The sequence below is a fragment of the Tachypleus tridentatus genome, chromosome 10 (genome assembly GCF_004210375.1).
Source record: "Tachypleus tridentatus isolate NWPU-2018 chromosome 10, ASM421037v1, whole genome shotgun sequence".
Taxonomy (NCBI): Eukaryota; Metazoa; Arthropoda; class Merostomata; order Xiphosura; family Limulidae; genus Tachypleus; species Tachypleus tridentatus.
In genome coordinates, this window is record NC_134834.1 from 190,200,637 (window position 1) to 190,225,657 (window position 25,021).

The 25,021-nt window shown below is 36.0% G+C and overlaps 2 protein-coding genes across 7 annotated transcripts in view; one reads left to right on the forward strand and one right to left on the reverse strand.

Annotated features, from left to right (window-relative positions):
* Nucleotides 1–4,521, forward strand: part of LOC143227829 (kazrin-like) — a 90,787-nt gene extending 86,266 nt beyond the window's left edge. For 5 of the 6 annotated variants that reach the window (XM_076459103.1, XM_076459100.1, XM_076459106.1 and 2 more), the window contains one exon: nt 1,091–4,521. In XM_076459103.1, the coding sequence (XP_076315218.1) occupies nt 1,091–1,249 (159 nt within the window). In that variant the 3' untranslated portion in view covers nt 1,250–4,521. The remainder of the gene's footprint in view (nt 1–1,090) is intronic. The other variant, XM_076459101.1, reaches the window with a different exon arrangement.
* Nucleotides 4,522–8,758: 4,237 nt separating this feature from the next.
* The window catches only part of LOC143227830 (uncharacterized), a 39,789-nt gene continuing 23,526 nt past the window's right edge, over nt 8,759–25,021 (reverse strand). Inside the window, exons 7-10 of the mRNA XM_076459107.1 lie at nt 23,789–24,004; nt 20,484–20,774; nt 17,809–18,578; nt 8,759–15,241 (exon numbers count right to left, since the gene is read on the reverse strand). Coding sequence (XP_076315222.1) covers nt 15,232–15,241; nt 17,809–18,578; nt 20,484–20,774; nt 23,789–24,004 — 1,287 coding nt within the window. The 3' untranslated portion in view covers nt 8,759–15,231. The remainder of the gene's footprint in view (nt 15,242–17,808; nt 18,579–20,483; nt 20,775–23,788; nt 24,005–25,021) is intronic.

Genomic DNA, 25,021 nt, shown 5'->3' on the forward strand with positions numbered 1-25,021 from the left:
GTTGTCTGGCTGACTTCCCTCTAATCTATCAGTCCAAATATAAGGACGACTATACACAGGTACTCGTGGCGTAAGTTTGAGCGAAAATTCTGAAACGAAACTCACGCTGAACGCGTTCGGGGAACATTAATACTTGATATAATAGATACGACGTAGTTGGCGTGTTATTATTCACTCTTCTTTTCTGTCACTCATGAACTCTTATTAACAATTAGATCCGGTGTGCATGATACACAGAATATGTGATTTTAGTATGAAAAGGTAATTTAATTAGAATTTATTATTCAAACCACGTATGGCTTGGAACATTACTTATATTTAATGAACAAATCTAGAGTTAGGCTTAACTATGAACGCCATTCGAAGTTTGAAATGATGGATTTAAAAAAAAAGTGCTTAAGGTTTATCCGTGAATTATTCACAAACATGATTCTTAGGGTAGTCACCTGGTTAATATGGCAACATCCTGGAAATCCCTTATTTGGCAAATAAAATAATTTGATCTTTAGCGATAAAAGTCAGGAAGGAAAAGTTTTTTTAAAACTATAATAGTAATTTCTCTCACCTATATCGATATCACAAACGATTATTCTATAGAAAGCAGTAACGCTTTCTCTGAAAAAAATAATTAAATTACTGGTGTAGTACAAACTAATTATTAAATTTGGCAGTGTAAGACTAGAGGGAAGGCAGCTAGTAATCACCACCCACCGCCAACTCTTGAGCTACTCTTTTACCAACGAATAGTGGGATTGACCATAACATTATAACGCCCCCACGGCTGAAAGGGCGAGCATGTTTAGTGCGACGGGGATTCGAACCCGCGACCCTCGGATTAGGAGTCGAACGCTTTAACACGCTTGGCCATGCCGGGCCCCAAAAATAAATATAATTATCATTGTACTTTAGTTATAATGTTACCAGAACATTCAGGTATTTTCACGTTTTTAAGTTTAATTTATTCAATTTTTTTTTCTCTTGTGGGGGTAAAGTTGAAATATATATCATAAGTGTATTTTTAATGTCCCGTACGTTGTTATAAATATTGTCAAACACCTTCCTTCTTTAACGAAATATTTCTATACTGTAGAATTTTTGGACGTGGTCGATACGCTTGAAACCGAGGCGAAACTTTACTACATCCAATAATCTCCAGTGTAATCCTTCTCCATCCACTAAGTTACTAGAATCCAGAAGCCATTCTCGTTCTCCCAGAAATATACCAATTCTCACTGTCACGTCTGTGTGATCGTGTCCGTATAGGTTTTGGTTTTGTTTTATTCCAATCCTACTTCTGCTTGTATTTCCGCCACCAGCAATAGCATCATTTGAAGAAAAAACTGATCGTGGTGAAGAAAAACAAACTTGTAATTATTGTTTGAGATGAACCGTTCGAAGGTGCTTCTTATTTTGCTGTCTTTTCTGCGAAAGGCCTAATCTCGAAGATCTTTTATTATCTTTAACACCACCAATTTGCCCAAACTAGAGCCATCTTACGGCAACTATGTGTATTTTTCTCTGACGTCATATTAACGTAGTTAAGTTAAATCGTTTTACTTTTCACAGTTAAACGATACAGAATAATAGATTTTCTTACAGCAGAATGTTGACCCTTTGTTCAATGTATTATGGAAACACGCGGGAGAAAAACATTTCTTTCTTAAATAAGTTCATATTGCATACAAAAATATATGTTTTGTGAACTATATTTTGGTCAGTTAATGGAGGAGAAACCAACAAAAATAATTCCATGTTTTATTTAAATTGTTAGCTGGAGGTAAGAGTACTTAACTAAAGAATTTAAACATTTTTATGAGACAACAAAGGCAGATTTCTTACCTGTGTGTTACAATGTGCAATAAAGGAGCGAAAGATTTGTCAAATACTTTCTATTGTGAAGCATTAACAATATCAAAATATACGTTTTTTAGTTCTTGAAATCCCTGAAGAACTAGATAAAAAATACAGAGTTTAAAAAGGTAATAGGCCTAATACTAGTGCCCTATTGCACCACGGGACGTGTCATTTGGCGGTTGTTGTATCATATGGATTATATAAATGATGTTCTAACCACGACTGTATTTGTAGTGTACCCGATGACCTGACAAGCCATGGATTGAGCGAAACGCTTCATCGGTAATGGATATGACAAATATGGTGTGATTCTAATATTATTATTATACCTTCTAATTTTTGAAAATATTCAACGAACTGGATAAAGAATGTAGTGCTTAAAAATGTACTAGGCCTAATACCAATATCTTATGACAAATACGTAATTCATGTGAACTATAAAACCTAATTTGAATTTTTTTCTTGAAATGTAAACAAGGACTGACACAGTCCTCGGTCATACTGTCTTCACGATAATGTTTGTGAATTAATTAAGCATTAAGCTTTTTTTTCTCGATATACTTTTTAGAAATATTTTGACAAATACGTCAGCAAATCAAATTATACAGACGCCTAATGACTCAACAGTAAGTTTGAAGGCTTATATCGCCAAAATTCAGGTTTCGATAGTCATGGTGGGCAGAGCATACGCCGCCTACTTGTAGTTTTGTGCTTAACGTCAAACAGAAAGACAGGCAGAAGGAATTAGTTAATATAATGCAGGTGTTTAAACTATGGATTTATTACAACTCGTTTTGCATGCAAGGTTTGTTTCAAAGTATGACGCTTAAAAAATAGAGTACACTTTCCCATACTAAGGAAGATATGTAACTAATTAGGAAAGAAAACACACTAGTTGTAAGCAACGTCATGTTAAAGTTAGATAAGTTCGTACTATAATATGCAGTGTTTAATTTCCAAAAATCACAAAAAGTGTATCAGAGCCTGTCTCTGTTGAACTGTGGAGGAGGGGAAACATAAGTTTTATAAGATAACAGTTTAAATATCATTAAAGTTTCCATCTAATGTGGAGGTGTTGGCGATAATGTAGCTTATTACGTCAGTCAAACGTATTCCTAATGCCACTACGCAATCTTAAAATTACTCTGTTTCAGCCTTTAAGTTTAAAAAGTAAATTCAGAACACAGACAATACGTATTAATTACGGTGACAGTTTTACGGTTGTTGTATTGAGTTGTTGAAACAGGATCACGTAGAGCTCAGATAGCCCATTGTGCTTACTTACAATCAAGCAACTCCAATGTTAAGAGTTTTATTTTTGCGTTTGGCAAAAGTAGGTAGTCTGCTGTGCAGCTTTGCTCTGGAACGAAACACCGTTTAATATAAAATATTATGATTCTGCTTTAAATCACTATATCAGCGATATGACATACTTTTATATTTATAATTTTTTTATCATATTTTACGAAAAGTAACTTCTGCACGTTTCTGTTCGCTTGTTTTTTAGTTTTTGAAAGGAAATGTCAGGTTTGACCAACCAGTATTAAAACGATATGCCTTCTGCTCACTAAACTGATGCTTTCCTCTAAATGTAACCCGCGTAATTAGGTGAGTGGAACTTAACACAAACTACATTCACTGTACAGGAGTATTCGATTTGGGTAAGGCATTCGGTATGTATAAAGCACGAGCGCACACGTACTTACGTCATTGCATATGTAAAAGTATTGACAAAGGTTTTAAATTCAACACATTTTGCTGTTTAACTTTATTTCCACCTTAGATGTCACTCTTTACATAGTTTTGAAGTTTTCACCAGAAATGGACAACAGTTTAGCTGGTTTCGGTTAGTTTTCAATTGATTCTACCTACTACTGCACTTTTGCGTGTGTTTGTGTTTTTCTTATAGCAAAGCCACATCGGGCTATCTGCAGAGCCCACCGAGAGGAATCGAACCCCTGATTATAGCGTTGTAAATCCCGTAGACTTATCGCTGTATTAGCGAGGGGTTGCATTTTTGCTAACATGTTTAAATGGCTGACTGACATTTCTTTGTCAGGGAAACTGCGTCAAAAATAAAGCACCACAAGCTGTGGTAAACTGCAACTGAAGAGCTCAGAATTACCATAACACAGGTGTTAACCTATTTTACCACACAGAACTACATATTTTCCAAGCACCTTTTTGTGATCTCTGTCAAATAAAACCAATTCTGACAAGTCTTTTATTCGCTGTTACTTTCTTTTGTCTCTGGGAGAGTGGAAGCGATACGCCCAATGTACACGTTGTGTCTATTTCGTTGCCAGGTAACGCATGCTTCGCAGATGTAACTTGAAAAGAGACGAATCCTTTGACTCGTATTTGTTGAGTGATCGTTCCCGGTGAATAAACTTATCTACTTACAAAAGTTATATTCGTGTAATTGTAGTCTTGTAAAAAAATTATATATATATATATATATATATAAGTTTATAGTGTATTGTACATAAAATGTGTTTCTTTGTTGTTGTTGGTTTTTTATTTATCTTTAGCATGAATTTTTTTGTAAATAATCGAGTTTCTTTAAATATATATCTCCTGTTGAACCAAGGTTTTGATCAGTCGTGTAGTGTTGCATAAATTAAAGCCGATGTGTAATTTATCGAGGAAAATAAAATCACTTACTGACATTTTCTTTGACGTGATCATTAAATTAGTAGAATCTCATTTATTGTTTTTTTATTTTCTTACATCTGGTTCGGTAAAGGAAGTTTAAAGCTGTGCACAGACTTTCCTGATTGGACATTTACTGGCAGTGCTTTAATACACCAGTTCTTTATGTGTGTGTGATGCTATTAAAATAAGAATAATACATGAATATTAATCCATCAGACTATTGTTACACTGGTCATGTCTTTGTTTGTGTAATCCATCAGACTATTGTTACATTGACCATTTTTGTTCATGTAATCCATCAGATTATTGCTACACTGGTCATGTCTTTTATTATGTAATCCATCAGACTATTGTTACACTGGTCATGTCTTTGTTTGTGTAATCCATCAGACTATTGTTACATTGACCATTTTTGTTCATGTAATCCATCAGACTATTGTTACACTGGTCATGTCTTTTATTATGTAATTCATCAGACTATTGTTACACTGGTCATGTCTTTGTTCATGTAATCCATCAGACTATTGTTACACTGTCATGTCTTTGTTTGTGTAATCCATCAGACTATTGTTACATTGACCATTTTTGTTCATGTAATCCATCAGATTATTGCTACACTGGTCATGTCTTTGTTCGTGTAATCCATCAGACTATTGTTACACTGTCATGTCTTTGTTTGTGTAATCCATCAGACTATTGTTACATTGACCATTTTTGTTCATGTAATCCATCAGATTATTGCTACACTGGTCATGTCTTTGTTCGTGTAATCCATCAGACTATTGTTTTACTGGTCATGTATTTGATCATGTACATAATTTTTCTGATATCTTATTACATTTATTAAAGTATGAGTTTAATACGTTGAAAGTTACAGTACACGTTTTGAAATTAGCGAAATAAACAAATATGACAAACAATTTTTGTAATTAATGGTGAAAAAATGGGAATATTCTAAGAGCGTTGTGTTTGTAAATTCAATTTAGAAACGTCCTCATGTATGTTTCAATGTGGCTTTAGAAACACCCTGATGTATGTTTCAATGTGGCTTTAGAGACACCTTGATGTATCTTTCAATGTGGCTTTAGAGACACCTTGATGTATGATTCAATGTGGCTTTAGAGACACCTTGATGTATGTTTCAATGTGGCTTTAGAAACACCTTGATGTATGTTTCAATGTGGCTTTAGAAACACCTTGATGTATGTTTCAATGTGGCTTTAGAAACACCTTGATGTATGTTTCAATGTGACTTTAGAAACACCGTGATGTATGTTTCAATGTGGCTTTAGAAACACCTTGATGTATGTTTGAATGTGGCTTTAGAAACACCTTGATGTATGTTTCAATGTGGCTTTAGAAACACCTTGATGTATGTTTCAATGTGACTTTAGAAACACCTTGATGTATGTTTCAATGTGGCATTAGAAACACCTTGATGTATGTTTCAATGTGACTTTAGAAACACCTTGATGTATGTTTCAATGTGACTTTAGAAACACCGACTTTGACCTTGATGTATGTTTCAATGTGACTTTAGAAACACCTTGATGTATGTTTCAATGTGACTTTAGAGATGTATGTTTCTTGATAGAGACACCTTGATGTATGTTTCAATGTGACTTTAGAAACACCGTGATGTATGTTTCAATGTGGCTTTAGAAACACCTTGATGTATGTTTCAATGTGGCTTTAGAAACACCTTGATGTATGTTTCAATGTGACTTTAGAAACACCTTGATGTATGTTTCAATGTGGCATTAGAAACACCTTGATGTATGTTTCAATGTGGCATTAGAAACACCTTGATGTATGTTTCAATGTGACTTTAGAAACACCTTGATGTATGTTTCAATGTGGCATTAGAAACACCTTGATGTATGTTTCAATGTGACTTTAGAAACACCTTGATGTATGTTTCAATGTGACTTTAGAGACACCTTGATGTATGTTTCAATGTGACTTTAGAGACACCGTGATGTATGTTTCAATGTGACTTTAGAAACACCTTGATGTATGTTTCAATGTGGCATTAGAAACACCTTGATGTATGTTTCAATGTGATTTTAGAAACACCTTGATGTATGTTTCAATGTGACTTTAGAGACACCTTGATGTATGTTTCAATGTGACTTTAGAAACACCGTGATGTATGTTTCAATGTGGCTTTAGAAACACCTTGATGTATGTTTCAATGTGGCTTTAGAAACACCTAGATGTATGTTTCAATGTGACTTTAGAAACACCTTGATGTATGTTTCAATGTGGCATTAGAAACACCTTGATGTATGTTTCAATGTGACTTTAGAAACACCTTGATGTATGTTTCAATGTGGCATTAGAAACACCTTGATGTATGTTTCAATGTGACTTTAGAGACACCTTGATGTATGTTTCAATGTGGCTTTAGAAACACCTTGATGTATGTTTCAATGTGGCTTTAGAAACACCTTGATGTATGTTTCAATGTGACTTTAGAAACACCCTGATGTATGTTTCAATGTGACTTTAGAGACACCTTGATGTATGTTTCAATGTGACTTTAGAAACACCGTGATGTATGTTTCAATGTGACTTTAGAAACGCCCTACTATATGTTTCGATGTGGCTTTAGAAACACCTTGATGTATGTTTCAATGTGGCTTTAGAAACACCTTGATGTATGTTTCAATGTGGCTTTAGAAATACCATTGCACATGTTTCATTTAATATGGCCGCTCTGATGTATGATTCAACGTGGCTTTAGAGACACCCTGATGTATGTTTCAATGTGGCTTTAGAGACACCCTGATGTATGTTTCAATGTGCATTTGTCTTTCGACATATTCTCATTTATACAATGAAGTTATAAGCTAAAAATTTAAGATTATCGCTTTAATTTTAACTTGCTACAGTTTTCTACGCTCTTCTCCTATTGTCCAGCGCAGCTGAGCAGAATTTAAGCTTTGGTTGAATTTTGTTACTTCTATATGTGACAAAACATCAATTTGTATTTTGTAAGTTTTCTTTCTTATATTTCCACCTCACGAGCTTCTAATTAACATAACATAAGTGCATTAATGTAATTTTTAGTTCGATCTATATTTAGCCATATAACGTGGTCATTCTTCAATTGACTACTGAAAGAAACACAATATTTGAGAGCAGAGCATGGTATATATGCCACATCAGAAATGCATTTCCTATAATTCCTATATGCTAAACAAAAAACATTTTTAACAATTTCTTTTAACGCCGTTAGAAAGTTTTTTATTATTGTTATATGCCGTGAGCGCACTCCCAAATTTAATGTTTATATTGTTTACCTTAAATTAAAAACAGTTGTTTACGAAAAAAACGTTATTCAGCGATGTGTCGATAATTAGGTGTTTTCAACACAATGAAGTTATCATGAATTTATTGTAATAAAGTATATATTTAACAATATTTAATACGAGGTTCATGAGTCATTACTCCACTCTTATGTATTAAATTACACTATGTAACAAAATTTTTACTTTTTCATGTTCCTGGACAGAAAGTGTTATTTCCTAATTGCTTATGCCTAGAGTAAATGGAAAAGTCCTATTTTTCTCTTCAAACTTTGCTTTTCTAACCTGTGAACGTATAACGAAAATATGATGGGACACTATATTTGGGGGCTGATGCGTGAAAGTGATTTACATTACAGTTGGAAATCTCGAAAAACTACTAACTTCTAAACATTTTTGTATAACTTTAGTATAAGTACATGTAAATCTTGATTCATATGTTGTTTTATTCAGACCTTATGTAAATGAAAATGTGCAAATTTGCCCGTTTTTACATAGAAAACAGGTTAATTTCTAAATTTCATTATCCAAGTCACAAAAGCAAAGTTTGAAGGGAATAATAGCCATTTTCTGTACTTTTATAGCATAAGCAATTAAGAAATAACACATACTATCCAGGAACAAAATTTGTGTTACATCATGTTATCAATTACATTGATAGGTTTATGAGCGTCGTCTTTGCTTGGACGAACCCCAAAAAAATAATGAAAACACATGATGATTTTACTGATAAATTAAATCGTAGTTACGAATCTGGCGTTTGTTTAAAATTACTGTTTGTTTGATTTTAGAGCAAATCCACATTGGGCTATCTGCACTTTCCACAGCGGAGAATCGAACCCCAGATTTCTTAGTGATAAACTTTAATTATTATGCCTCAGTGTTCTTCTGTTTTAAAATAAAATAAATAACATTATAGACATTTCATTAGTGTGCTGGAGACGAGTGAATTTTATTAATCCAGTAGAAGCGATACATTTATTTCAAATCAACACATTACGAACCACAGAAATATACAGGTTATAGGTAAATCCTCTCAGCTACATGGTCCCGTATTTACAATACAGAATAACAACCATTGTTCTAACTAGCTTAACACGTATTAAATTTCATTTATTTGCTTGATATAGAGATAACACCACCTACTTCATTGTATTATAAATTTGTACACGTGTGTACACGTGCACATTCATTTTGATTTCAAATATTCACGCTTAAAAATTTACACAATGCGAAGATCCGAAATGTCTGTGCTATCTTTCGCAACGGTAGCAGTAACAACACAGTTCAACACTTAGGCACGTTGTATTCTTGTAGCGAATTTAAACTGTATGACAGTGCTGTACCGTTTAACACATTTAGTGTGTTCATAAGAAACGTCAGAACTGGTGCAACTTTACTTATGAAAAGGTAATTGTTTACAATTACATGACATCACTGATATGTCTTCGCAAGAGTTCACCACCTAATATACGGACAATACGAATATGAAATGTTGTCACGCCCACTTACACACATATATCAACAAATAAGGCTGTATAACAAAGATAAATATTAATTAGCAGTAGTACAGTGCTCACAGTTTCACCTGATAATATGGCCCTAACAGTGGCTGAAACTAACTGGCCGAGCTCGATATGTTGCTATATTTTCATTCTGCCAACTTCAGTTCTTCACATACACACACTGGTCTCAGCAAAGTGTCATACAGCCCAATTACATTTTCACTCCTTTTGTACCCTCTAGCATGGGCGTCCGCAAGGTGGGAGGGGGCAAGTGCCCTCTTGCCCCATGAATTATCTAACCGAAGTGTAAACTAGCATTAAAAATGTATTTCTATGATTGTAGCTTTGATATAATTTTGTCACCTTGCCATAATATTTCCCGCGAATGGCCATGCCCTCTAGTTTGGGTTTTCATTTTATATTAATATTATTTTTATTTAATTATATTTTTTATAATTCATGTTTTTATATATACCCCCACGTCTTTCAAATTGCTACTCATTCAATAATGTTTTATTGTAACCAAACAACAATGCGGTTTGGTTTATCAACTTTTTCTCAATTTCCATAAAAAAATAAATAAATAAAATAATTTTGATTAAAATTTGAATCGTGTGTGTGTGTTTTTCTCGTATAGCAAAGCCACAAAGGGTTATCTACTCAGTCTACGGAAGGGAATAGAACCCCTGATTTTAGCGTTGTAAATCCGGAGACATACCGCTGTACTAGCGGCGGATGTTTGATTCGTATAACAATACCACTAAGTAATGAATCTTAATTTGTAATATTTTACATATGAGGGAGTGATCCAGCTTTCACATTGGTTTTTGATACTGACGTTTAAAATCAAGGTTTACAGTTTGGACTCAACTCGTATCGTCATACACGAAGTTAACGCTATTCCAGCATACAGCTAAGTAAGCTAGTTCGTTCTTTGTACAGATTACGCCGTTGACGACACTTTGAGAAACAAGCTATGTACGTCTATTTTCTGCCCATACTGAACGTGCTCAAGTTTTCCTTACAGCAGGAATCTTGAAATTCCCGGGAGGTACAGTAAAACAGAGGCAAGCAGAACCCTCCCTTAAAAAAAAAAAAAAAAAAATCAGATGTAATTTTGTTGATGTAACGCTGATTATTTCTATGCATATTTTCTATGTGTGTGTCTTGATGTGGTTTATTTATGGGTATTTGTGGGTGGTGCCTCCCTCCCCAGTATCAGTCAAACTTAAATTCCTATGCCTACTCCTATGAACCACAACAGACTTTTTTTTATCAGTAGTAAATTAACAATGAAACTATATCGTGTAATATATTTAAGAGTGTCATAAATATTAATAATTAATTCAAGGTTTATTTGGGTTGGTCTATCTGTACCTGATTTCGAACTGATAGACCACAGAAAAGGCAACTTGCCAACAACTCTCACCACCAGCTCCTGGTTTATTCCTACTGAATGGTGAGATTTAACGTCACCATTATAACGCACCTACAACTTTGTGCTTCCGAGGGCCCATGGTTATCCTCATGTTTTCTGAGGGCCCACACAGATATCATAGTGCTCCAGTTATCTCCAACAATGTTTTCATTGAAATATATTTGTTGGTAATATTGTTTTATCTTGCTAAGCCATGAAAAACCTTCTAATAATATTAGGTCTCTATCAGAGAGGCACAGCGAGGTGACTGACGCTGGCAACCTTAGCGCTTTTGTTGGAAATTGTTTGTCTAAACAGTTTTCATAATGGTGTTTGTCTACAGGTGTTTGAAGTTACAAGTGTTCAGTTGCTAAGTTTCTTTATAACTTGTCTATTGTTTAAGGCTACATATCTGTTCTATTGTGACGAGCAATGTTTTGATTATTGATTCATTTTAACAATTTTGATTTTATGATCCAGTATTTCATAAGGTCGAGACTTCTGACAAAGTTTTATGTTGAAAAGATAAAACACACTGCAAGGAAACAAAACAAAACATATATATATATATATCGAATCATTAGAATGACTGACACACACATATTTATATTCACTTACATTTTTTTCCGCATGTCGAGAGTTGTTTAAAATATTCACATGCGAATAAAGCAAGGCTGATTTTGTTACATAATCAACGTTCGTCTATTAAAAACCAGCGAAAAGTCATAAAACGAAGTCGTTGTGTAAAAAACAAAACAAAAAGACGTAGTCTCTCTTCATTTAACGTATTACAAATCACAAGATTCGCGACAGACATATTCAAACCTAGCAACGAAAATGGTTCACCAAACTAATACTATGGGGACCTCATTTGAAACTATGTGTTTATGATACGTCTGAAAACGTCATAGTTTCACTCGTTGTAAATAGGTATGGTAAATAATAACGTGAAGAATTTTATCTTCAATCTATGAATAATTAAGTTAATTATGAGATACTTGGAGGCGTGTATGGAAACGTAAAATACATATACCCACCATCAAAAATCAGAAGATTTGACGAAATCGTGTCTATAAAAAAAGTCTTACAGAGATAGACGCTTCGTATAGAAATGTAATAAGGTTGATTATATGTAAAGGATATTAAGCAGTGTAGGCCTGGAATACACGTATACCACGATCGCAATAAATACCAGCTTTTGTCTCCACACCACGTTCAAAATAAGTACCACCACAAACAACCTTTCACCACACTGTCACCGCTAGGATTGTAACTTGTCACCGTATATGTTCGCCCTTTTAACTGTAGGGACGTTATAATGTACGATCAATCTCACCGCTATTCGCTGATGTGTGTTTTTCTTATAGCAAAGCCACATCGGGCTATCTGCTGAGCCCACCGAGGGGAATCGAACCCCTGATTTTAGCGATGTAAATCCGTAGATTTACCGCTGTACTAGCGAGAGGCGCTATTCGCGGGTAAAGAATACCCCACAAGTTGGTGGGGGGTAGACTAGCTGTCTCCCCTCTAGACTACCATTCAAAGTTAGGGAGGGCTAGTGCAGACGGACTTCGAGTAGCTTTGCGCGAAATTCACTAAACGAACAAAGTTTCGGGCACTTTCCGCGACACCCAACAATAGTCCTAACCACAAGGCGTATTCATATTTAAGTGGCTGCGTATTTAAGTACTGTTAAAGCAACAAGAACAGATAAAATTAATCATGTGGGATTTTAACAGCAGCGTGACTCTCCTTAGTAGCCAAGTAGTTCCTCGAGACCCGTGCTCAACTGAGGGCCTTAAGGTAAAGTTAGTAGTTTAGTTCACTTATATTTTATTTGCTTATAAAAACAGGATCGCTGTTTCATAAGTAATCTCGAAACAGAAAATGTGTTTATGTTTAACCAGGAAACGTTATTAAAATATTGATACATTTTAATGGATAACAAGGGTTCAGATAGCCATCTAGTCCTTTTTTATAGGTTTTCCCAATGTACCGGTCTCAGAAACATCGCTCGAAAGCCTATTTCATAAACCTACAACCATATTAATATCAAGTTTAATCTCAACTTCACTGGAGCACAGCTCTTCCAATACTTAAATCTACGCCCTCTGTTGTCGTCACTTCACAAAATAAACAACTCGGCCCTATTGTTTTCTCTTATTCTAATTAAAACAATTAAATGCCATATTTTGTCATAGCCTAAACCCAGTGTACCGATAAACCTTTATAGTTGCCACGTTTTTCTTAAAACATGTAATTTGTTAGGCTAAAACAGAACACCGTGCTTAAGATATGACCTAACGAATGCTTCATAGAGTAATAGCGCCATCTGTTTAGTTTTAACTTTGTACCTACTATTTCGGTGACTTTTACTAGTTCTTTACACTAGAAGTCACGTTGTCTTCAAAACCTTATAATGCGGATTTCTATAGTACAAAGTTACCCAAGCCGTATCGGTTTTCTCATAAAACTGGCCCATCGATTTAGGTAACCAATAAAAAAAAACTTTACGATGTACATTTTTAATATTTGCATTACAATCTCGAATGGTAAGTTCTTAGATAATTAATTATGTAAGATAATACTCAAGACTGGTCTATAGTTATTAATAACATTGCAATAAATAGTCCTAGCAGTGACAAAGATTCTGTGATATTATGTTTTTTTTTCTTCCATGATACTTAGTTTCAGTTTTGTTTCGTCTTCGTGCTGTCATTGTTTTACTAATAAATACCACTTTTTATTTGTTGCTCTGTTTCTACGTTTTAAAGGGGGGTCTTTTGTTCTCTCGTCTGACCTGAACGTGTACAAAGTTGGCCATAGGTTTAGAAGCTAGGTGCTGATATATTTGGAAAAATATAATTAATATGAAAGATAAATTTAGTAAATGTAATGGTATTCAAGAGTTATTCTGGCTAGTGATATCTAAACCTTCCTAAGATAATATACATTTCCACCAAATTGTTTGAGAAGCGAGTATTATTGTTATTTGAAGGGGTAATGTGGGGATAGTTCTGTGTGAAATTATGTCTTCATTTTATTTTCCTTTTTAGAAAACAACGGGTGACCGTAAGAACTATACTAAGTCGTTGTTAAAATTTTGAAATGAGTGTCTTTCTTAGAGCCAAATGGTATAGAAATAGAGTTCGTTATTTCGCAAATAAATGTCGATGAGGGCGCTAAATTTAAAGTTGAAAGTACCAAATGAATCAACTGAAATGAAAGTTGAGAAGTTCTTGGTAAACTGAACAAATAAAGACAGTAGAAGCTTATCTTAAGACTGAATTCTTGCAAAAGACAAAACACACACGCCATAAAGGAAAGAAGAGGTCAATCAGCACGTGAACTTCCCAGGTAAACACCTCACCTTGACCTAAAACAAGGTCAAAGCATACATCCTACGTTACAGAGGGGAGAAGTTACACTCTGCGTGAGCTTCCTGGGTAACTCTCCAAACGTTACCCATCTAGAGAACAAAAGGTGACTCGAAGCGCTCGGTCTTGGAGTTAATAACAGAATTCCAGCTACAATTCTGCTAGATGAAGTTTTATTTCAAACTTTTGTTGTATCACACAAGTTTCTAACATGACTCTCAGTCGCACGTGGTACCGGACCAGCAAACCACGACAAATACAAAGAAGTGTATTTTAAACTGGTATTATTGGAAAGTGACTTCTGAAACTTTTTACCCGTTTTATCACTAATGGCATAAAATCAGTCTTGTCGCACATTGGTAATAGATTACTAGCAAAATGTAAAAGTCCTACAGTTTGATATACATAAAAGAAAAGATGGTACACTTACAAACAAACAGCCTACTTTTCCTTACCCTAACTAAACCCAGCTAAACATCGCACACAAACCTGGCAATATTTTGATCCCTTTAGACTAAGTAGCCTGTGAACTAAAAACAAGTGTTAAAACAGCGATGATAATTGACAAATGTATAACTCTGGAAACGTTTTACAAACTGTATGACGCGATTGTTAACAGTAACAAAATTACATTGTTGCAGCGTGACAATTAAGTGGCCGTTTATCACAATACTTACAATAACATTAACACGAATAAAGCTTCTGTATTCTAAACAGGACAAAGACGATCATAGAGAACAAGACTCGAGCCGGGTGGCGAGATCAAGTCCCTCTGCAGCTGCCTCTAGGCTGATTGGTGGTTTACATCCTGGTAGTCGCTAAGACTACCAGGATGCCTGCCCTGCCATCACACTAAGACTTAAGAAAAAACTTCTGTTTCAGGTCACACCAGTTTCACACATCATTTACCATATTTTCAGCTATAAATTTCTTTCTACCCAATACCGTGATGTCGACTGATCTGACGTCATTTCCTTGATACGTTCATATTCAATACCTTGGCATCTAATAGTGTGACGTCATTTCCTTAATATGTTCAACCAGGTACCATGGCATCGATTAGCGTGACGTCATTTCCATTAAACTTTATTGACAGTTGGCTTCGTGTGTTCTCAAACATCACTAAGAAAAGAAAAAGAAAACGAGTCATATACGAGTACGTTGGATCACTTCGAGACGAAATTCACTTTCCAAACAAAGAATGTTTAAAGTACATATTTCTAGTTATATTATGTTACAATTCAAAACACTATTCGAAAAGCTGTTTATATTTAGGTACAGAGTGAAGATGCAATTGGATGTTGTTAGGAAATGTAGTATACTGAGTGTGTAAACTAAACTGTGGGGATATTGTTTGTTTATTGAATTTCGAGCAAAGCTACACGAGGGCTATCTGCACTAGCCGTCCGTAATTTAGCAGTGTAAGACTAGAGGGAAAGCAGCTAGTCATCACCATCCACCGCCAACTCTTAGGCTACTCTTTTACCAGCGAATAGTAGCACTGACCGTCATATTATAACCCCCCACGGCTGAAAGGGCGAGCACGTTTGGTACGACGGGCATTCGAACCCGTGACCCTCAGATTACGAGATGAGCGTCTTAACCACCTGGCCATGCCGGGCCGAGTGGAGATTTAGAAGAGAGTGATAAAAGTAGAACGTTTCTAATGTTGTCACATGATTAAGAACTAACTAGAATTGAAAAGTCTTTTAAGGAAATAGGGAGCGGTGACGTTTCGTTGACAGAGTATATAGATAAAGGTTAAATTTTAAGTCCAGTTCTGGTACTCTCTTAACGAAATGTCTTCGCCTCTCATCTCTTTGAAAGACTTCTGGTTTCTAACTTATGGTGTAATGATCACGAAATGCAGAAAAAAAGAATTAAAATTATTCTAGGTGTGGGAATATCAGAGAAGGGTGATAGAACTAGAACTCTTATAACTGTAGAGATGTCATAGAATGAAGGCAGATTATTATTCTAGCTGTGGGAATATCAGAGAAGGGTGATAGAACTAGAACTCTTATAACTGTAGAGATGTCATAGAATGAATAAAGATTATTATTCTAGCTGTGGGAATATCAGAGAAGGGTGGTAGAACTAGAACTCTTATAACTGTAGAGATGTCATAGAATGAAGGCAGATTATTATTCTAGCTGTGAGAATATCAGAGAAGGGTGATAGAACTAGAACTCTTATAACTGTAGAGATGTCATAGAATGAAGGCAGATTATTATTCTAGCTGTGGGAATATCAGAGAAGGGTGATAGAACTAGAACTCTTATAACTGTAGAGATGTCATAGAATGAATAAAGATTATTATTCTAGCTGTGGGAATATCAGAGAAGGGTGGTAGAACTAGAACTCTTATAACTGTAGAGATGTCATAGAATGAAGGCAGATTATTATTCTAGCTGTGAGAATATCAGAGAAGGGTGATAGAACTAGAACTCTTATAACTGTAGAGATGTCATAGAATGAAGGCAGATTATTATTCTAGCTGTGGGAATATCAGAGAAGGGTGATAGAACTAGAACTCTTATAACTGTAGAGATGTCATAGAATGAAGGCAGATTATTATTCTAGCTGTGAGAATATCAGAGAAGGGTGATAGAACTAGAACTCTTATAACTGTAGAGATGTCATAGAATGAATAAAGATTATTATTCTAGCTGTGGGAATATCAGAGAAGGGTGATAGAACTAGAACTCTTATAACTGTAGAGATGTCATAGAATGAAGGCAGATTATTATTCTAGCTGTGGGAATATCAGAGAAGGGTGATAGAACTAGAACTCTTATAACTGTAGAGATGTCATAGAATGAAGGCAGATTATTATTCTAGCTGTGGGAATATCAGAGAAGGGTGATAGAACTAGAACTCTTATAACTGTAGATATGTCACAGAATGAAGGCAGAATTATTTTAGCTGTGGGAATATCAAACCTGAGTGTATGGTAGAACTAGGATATAAAAGTTTTTTTTTTTTTTTAATTACGTCTTGAATAATTTCAATTCTTTGTTAAAAGAAGAACCATTGATGTTCACGATAGTTAAAGCTGGTAGGAGATAATTCTTATAAGTAAGGGTTCTTATTTCTCAATCATAACGTACCTTCTACAAAAGATAAAATAAATTTACCGTAAGCTTTTATACGGTCACTGTAATATGAGAAAATAACAGCAACATACTCTACATTTTAGTAATTGCACATGAGATATACTAACACAGTTATCTAGGGATACCATAAGATGTCATGTCAGTGTGTAAGAGGAATTAACACATTAAACGTCAGATACTAATAAATGTCATTTTACACTAGATTAGACATATAGCATACCTTATTTAAACTTTATATTTTAATATCACCACGCCATTACAATCTATGGCATCACTCCTAGTCATGCTGTGAATCGGATGATAAATAGTATGCTTTAGACCAGAGTTATTCCCCCACCCAGTCTCCCCTTTTGTTACGGAAAGTAAATAGCAGGCAATTGTGAAGTTGCACAGTCATTAGATAGAGGCGGACAGGACGCGGCGACACTGACTGTGACGACGTGATGAATTTTAGAAATCATCTTGGCATAATGTATTTTACCTCTGATGCACAGGTCTCTCCTGAAATTCCGTGTCTGTTTAGTGTTGTTGTACTTTGTTTTCATGTATTAGAAATAAGTTTTAATTACTTACGAGGACTTTAGTGACCAGTTCTTCAACAGGAACTCTTTCATTTTTCGTAATTCTTCTCTGGAAAGTCGTTCTTGTGAAGATTCTTCGCTGACAGTGACCTGCACTGATGAAATCCTGCATCGATGGTCCCCGTTGTTGTCCCCCTCCAACAAAAACGTGGGCAGCTGTAGATATTCGTTCCCTCGTTGTCCATCGGTAAGAGGTGTCTGGTCAAAACCCTCCATAGAAGGATCCAGTTCTGAACTCCGTGCACGTAAAAAAACTGATTCTGCACTGTTTATAAAACTAGAGCTATGCGACGATTCGGATCCGAGGCACTTATCGATATGCTTGTTTTGGTAGAGTTTGTCCCGTGAACTCTCACCTATCGGACCCCTACTGCAACTTTCGTGTTGTTTAGAGTTCCACGACGGTCGTTTCTGGACCCTCAAGTCTCCCATTTCCACACAGTCAGCTGCGTTGTAACGTTGAATTGCACGTGCGACCTTTCTCACGTGCAGTTTCGTGCTCCCTTCATCGTCGGAATCTGGAGTGGTCCTTCCGGAACTGGTCAGCCCGACTACGGTATCACTCTCGAAACTGTGCACAGGACTGGGCCTCTGGCTGGGTGGGGCGCTGTGAGTCGTGAGTCCCGATATATTCTTGGTTTTCAGAAGTGGGGGCTTGTGGCCGAAATGGCTATGACGAGGTGAAACACGAGGAGAAGTTGGTGAAGTGACCGGTGGTCTTGAAGGGAATAGAGTCTTGGCTAACGGAGAAATCACGGGTACCTACACATGAAGAAACAGCTGTCATATGAACTCTCTGAAAATAATTTTGTTTGTTTTTGAATTTCACGCAAAGCTACACGAGAGCTGTTCCTACTTTTACCAACAAATAGTGAGTTGGTTGTTTGGCAATTTTGGCGCAAAGCAACCAGACTATCTGCACCAAACAACCGGTAAAAATTATAAATAAAATTCTATAAAGTGTAAAAATAAATCAAGTTAAAAGCTAAATGTCCAAAAGTCAAATAGAATTTAAAAGGCAAGTGGCCAGTAAAAAAATAAAAACATGATTAAGTTATAAAGTGTCACCACCACCAATGACACTGTCCAATGTCAGTGGTAAACCCATGGAAAAGACATGTCTAAAATGGTATCGCTAAAGACACACATTGATGGATTAAGCACAGATAAAACAAACAAACGAATAGTTGGAAAACTGTGACTGATGTATAGGACAGCTTCCAATCAGAAGTATCCATCTTCCTTAGATAACTCAAAGAAAGGTCACGAGTGGGAAAGGTATCAGGCCACAGCTAGGAAGATCTGACCAGTGGAGACAGCAACATTTTTCACTTGTAGGCGTCATGGTCTTTGTAACCACAATGTTCACACAATATAGAACCACGACAAGATGTCTCTGAATGACCCTCGGATTGCGAGTCGAGCACCCTAACCACCTGGCCATGATGGGCCAACTTCAATTCATATGTTGCAGAAAACAATGCGTTTTGTTATCCAAGTATGTTTGTTATTATAATAAGCTAGAGTGACAAATAATTTTAATGGATAAATGGTTTCTCTCTTTCTGATTTGACACTAACTACAGCTTTCACAGATAAAGTAAGTGCTCTCTAATCAACGTAATAGCACATCGATAGCTCAGCGACAAATCTTAAGGATTATAACGCTAAAAATCGGAGTCCGATACCCACGCTGGACAAAGTACAAATAGCCTGCCCCCCGCTAGTGCAGTGGTAAGTCTACGGATTTACAACGCTAAAATCATGGGCTCGATTCCCCTCGGTGGGCTCAGCAGATAGCCCGATGTGGCTTTACTATAAGAAAAACACACAAACACAATAGCCTATTGCGTAGCATTGCGTTTAACAGAAAGTAAACAAATCGAGTCATATATTTGTAAAAACGGCTCGTTTGGGTTGAGAAAATATTTTACGTAGAGGAGGGAACAACGTTTCGAACTTCTTCGGCCATCGTCGAGTCAGTATGATAATTGAAAAACGTAAGTACCCTAGTTTTCTTTTCAACGGAAAATTTATATCCAACATTTTCATATACTTAAACAATAATATCACAAAACATATTTTGTAATAAATAGAAGCTAACATTTATAAACACCGTAACTTAAATCTTTAAATAGACAAGAAAGGCAGCTAGTCATCATTACCCACTGCCAACTCTTGGGCTACTCTTTTACCAACGAATAGTGGGATTGACCGTCACATTATGATGCCCCCACGACTGAAAGAGCGAGCATGTTTGGTGTGAAGGGGACTCGAACCTGCGACCCTCAGATTATGAGTCGAGTGCTTTAACCACCTGACCACGCTGAGCTTTGACCAAAGGAAAATCAGCCACTTAGCAGCACCTTACCACCAATAATTTATGTTAAGAAATTGAGTACACTTCTATCATAATGCATCTACAACCTAAAAGTGCAGGGAATATATTGCGTCGTTGCACGGTTTTGAACTTGGCTTGCTAGTCGTGAAATTCAGGACTGTATTTAATCATTATAAGAATAACCTTTGATTAATTATATGTAACATTTTGAACCTCACGTGAGCCACCTCGAATTTTTTTTTTTTTTTATTGTTCCATTTGTAGAATTATTTTCGACGTAAAATAAATCGGAAGATGTTAAAGCAAACTGATAAGTCAGTACTTTACCTGAATAGAACGAGGAGGAGAAATCGTTTCGTGCTCTCTCTTGTCCCCTAAATCCCCTATATGGTAAGCAGATTTCACAGACAATGTATTTGGAGTGGATGATCCCGAACCTGCGCCTCGCAGAAAAAATGCCCTTCTTTCTGGACGTGGTGACGTCACTGTCACGCTAATAGGACCGTTGCGGGTATCCAAACTACTAGCCCGAACCCATTCTCCTTCTTCGCTACTGACACTTGAATTTCTTAGATCTCCTAGCTCAAAGCTTGTAGCTTTATTATGAGCTTGGTTAACCTATAAAAACAAGCAATAAGCATTTCCTTTGGGTTATTTACACATTGAAAGGTTATAGAGGGTTGAGTGTATTGTATTAAAACGAATTTGGTGCCCCACAACAGACCATGTTGTGACTTCACGTTCTATCATATGACGGAACATATTAATAATAGCTCTGCAGTGTAGTTTCAACTGCAAAAGGCCCAATCGTAAGACTGTCATGTTCAAATCGCACATCCCCTCCTTTTGGCTTTCCATAATCCATCTAGTGTACGATGACAACGGTTTACTAACTCACTTTTCAAATGACTACACGAGTGTTTATGCTATTTTATATCAAAGCATACTGGTTGAGTAGTCATACATAGCGCCTACGAATTTCTGTATTATTAGACTGTTAAGGTAACATAATCGAGGGGGATTTCCCTCTTGATTATGTTACTTAATGTAGACTGGGGCAAGTAGCTAGTTTCTGCCACTGTCCTTACCAGTTAATGTATTATTTTTCTTCTGTTACACGACGTTGCACTTTGCTTACCATGGCAGGGGTAACGAGTTGTTGCAGTTTTGTTTTAAACGGCGCTGGGACCCCAAATTGATCCACATTACTTTGTTTCCAGATGTCATTTAGTAACAAGAATATCCCCGTCTTTGTTAGGCATACTAAATCTCTGACCTGATAATTTTTTGAGGTTTCACTTTATTAATATTTTGCATCGAAAATGGCTGTCACATATCTATGATCACTAAATAATGTCAAAATGTAGTTCTGATGCATTCCGTTTTACCACGACTTTACAGCGACTACGTTTGTCCCGTGACTTGGTTATTTTGTAAACATCAAAATTGTCTTAATATAATGCACTCAACCATTGTGTATTTTCATTTATGACTTTATTCTATTAACCTGAAAATTCCAAATTGTGTTGCTGTTGTTATTCATAACATAACTATAACTAAAATATAACCCTTAGTAAACATTAGATCCCTAGCATAACTTTTGTCTTCATCAACAATTAAAGGATCGTACGATACTGACTGAATCCCTGAAATCTAGAAACTCCAGAAAAATCCAACGCTGCTGTAAACGAAAGCAGTAAAAAATAAAAACCTAAGTTTATTGGCTGTTAGAGGTTGTTGTCTGTAAATATGGAAGAAAAAAATATATTAGCACGCACTCTTACGTCTGACCAGAGACATATGTTAACATAAAGAAAGTATAACCAGTTGAATACCAAAAGCCAATAAATCAGGTCCACGATCATATAAAGTAAGTGAAAGAAACAGAAGCTTTTGTTTGAAGTACAATAAGTTTATTATTATTGTTGTCATTCGTTTGGCTCCTAAACAATGGATGTTTTGTCACGTTGTCCTCTTCTCCTCGTTTGAAGCTCGATTAAGCTACAGCTTTTCTTAATGAGCTAACATCTTAATACATAAGCTGTATTAAAACAACGAACCATCGTTGAATCTACAGAATAGGTCGTATCAAATCTGGACAGAAGTTTTCCAAGAGGACCGCACCATAATACGAACACATCAGTTCTCCATCGTAATAAGCAGTCATTTTAAACAATTGACAATGTTCAGTACTTAATGTTTCTATACAAAATATATATCAATTCTTGTTTTTTGTCTGTTAAATATCTTTTATATCAATACTCTGTGTTTATATCAATACTCTGTGTTTGTTTATATCAATACTCTGTGTCTGTTTATACCAATACTCTGTGTTTGTTTATATCAATACTCTGTGTTTGTTTATATCAATACTCTGTGTTTGTTTATATCAATACTCTGTGTTTGTTAATTTTTCAACAACATTATTTTATAGGGTCACAGAAATGGTGTAAACCTACATAACGAAAATGTTACATACGTTTCCATTTACAATACTACATATTTACAGTGAGGATATTTTACATATTATCATTTAATAAAACGTGCTGTGAAATGTCGTGCTTTTTATTTTACTTTAACGTAATTCAATTTGGAAAATAGAAGAAGTTCTGGTTAATAAACACTGTTGTCAATGGCAGAATGCTTTGGCCAATGACGATCGAAAACAGAGAAATTGTTTTTTATATGCAAAAACGGCTCGTTTGGGTTGAGATAATATTTTACATAGAAGAGCGAACAACCGCCCTCTACATTTCGACACACAGTTACACAACCCCTTTCAAACATGTGGTCAGCTTCCGGTCAGTTACCTCTTTCTTTGTGAACCTGACGATGACCGAAGAAGGTCGAAACGTTGTTCGCTCTTCTATGTAAATATATTTTAATCAACCCAAACGAGCTTTTTATTTTGTTTAACGTAATATAAATTTCTCAACAAGTGGGTTTCAGAATGCTTTGGCCAATGACATCACTGAGAGAAATTGTTTATATACAGAGTCGCAAATTGTACATGTGAATCTTCAGTGGTGATACATTGTCATCATTAGCCCTTTAAGTGGTCCATAAAGAAAAATATTCTGAAATTGTACGTAATATAATCCATTTCACCAGCTTCGAAACCCATGGCTCCATCACAGAGCAAACCTTCATTCTGAGACTGAAATGGAAGTTAGGCAGCATCGCTCACCGACAACCCTTTGGCTTTTCTTGTCAGATCGAGTAATACAAATCAGTACTTATAAAACAGAAATACTACAAACACATGGAACGAACAGTAGAATTAGCGACAAGCAGGCTACAAAAATATGTAACACGAGTACTTCAACAGAAAAATTACACATTTTATACAGTTAACAGTGGAAAATCTACTACAATAACGATAGAATTGAAAAAGGTACTTAAAATGGAAGAACAACAGAGAATATGAGAAAACTTCTAATAAATGGGCCTAAATAAAAAGTGGAAAGATTTATTGCGGTATTTTAAGTGGACGATCGACAAACAAGTGCAGACAAGGAATCTACTAATAACAAGAGGTCTGCTAACAGATACATAAAACAATGGTAAAGACGTAGAGAGCCTACAAGCTTGTCATGCCAAGATAATCTACAAACAGCTATAAAGTTACATACATTCTGTGGACCATAAGCAGATGTGACGGAGATGGAGTCACTCATGTCAACAGATCCGCTGTGAGAGTGGACCAAACTTGATCGACTAGAACTACGGAGGGATCGGGGTTCGAGTCGGGTAGTGGAAATAAATTCTTCTTCATCCTCGTAGTTTGCTTGTAGAAAACCTAATCCTTTTCTTTCCTTGGATGTCCGTTTAGCTTCTTGGTATAAGTCCTGCAGAAGATCAGATTTATGTATGTATGTCATCAACAAGGTGAAACAAAACAGATCTGTTAGTGTTTTAATATTTTTTCATCATTTTTATTTGTTTAAAATTTAAAAAAATTTCCCGTCACAGATGACAAAAAAATTGTTGTTTGGATAAAGTCAAGTAAAAGATAAAACAATTAGAACTGAAATAACGCAATTATAAAAGGATTATTGTTCCATATAAGATAAATGCTACCAACGCCTAAAATATAATTAATATAAGAAGATTTGTTTGTTTGTTTGTTTGTTTGTTTTGGAATTTAGCACAAAGCTACTCGAGGGCTATCTGTGCTAGCCGTCCCTAATTTAGAAGTGTAAGACTAGAGGGAAGGCAGCTAGTCATCACCACCCACCGCCAACTCTTGGGCTACTCTTTTACCAACGAATAGTGGGATTGACCGTCACATTATAACGCCCCCACGGCTGAATGGGCGAGCATGTTTGGCGCGACTGGGATGCGAACCCGCGACCCTCGGATTACGAGTCGAACGCCTTAACACGCTTGGCCATGCGGGGCCATAAAAGGCGAGCATGTTTGGTGTGAGGGGGGATTCAAACCCGCGACCCGCAGATTACGAGTCGAGCGCCTTGACCACCTGGCAATGTCGGGCCATATAATAAGATTCGGTGTTTACGTGTGTGTCACGTAACTCCTGAACCGCTGGTTATACCGAATTCTGACCCCGAGATTTGCACAAAGGTAGAATTTTCTACCACATCTCTTATGAATCCTGGGATTTTCCGAAAAAACCCTTTTCCTGAACCACTAGAATCACCAATTTCTAACTGGTGCCAAACAACTCGTCTAGACCCGGAACTTTACAAAGACGTAAAACTTTCATCCAACCCTTTGGAGAACCCGAGTATTTCGCAAAAACATCTTTAAGGGGATTTCACGAAGGGAATCCTAAATGTGACGATGATTTACATTACGGCGCGTAAATAAACAGTCACACTAATTACCTTTCGTAACTTACAACA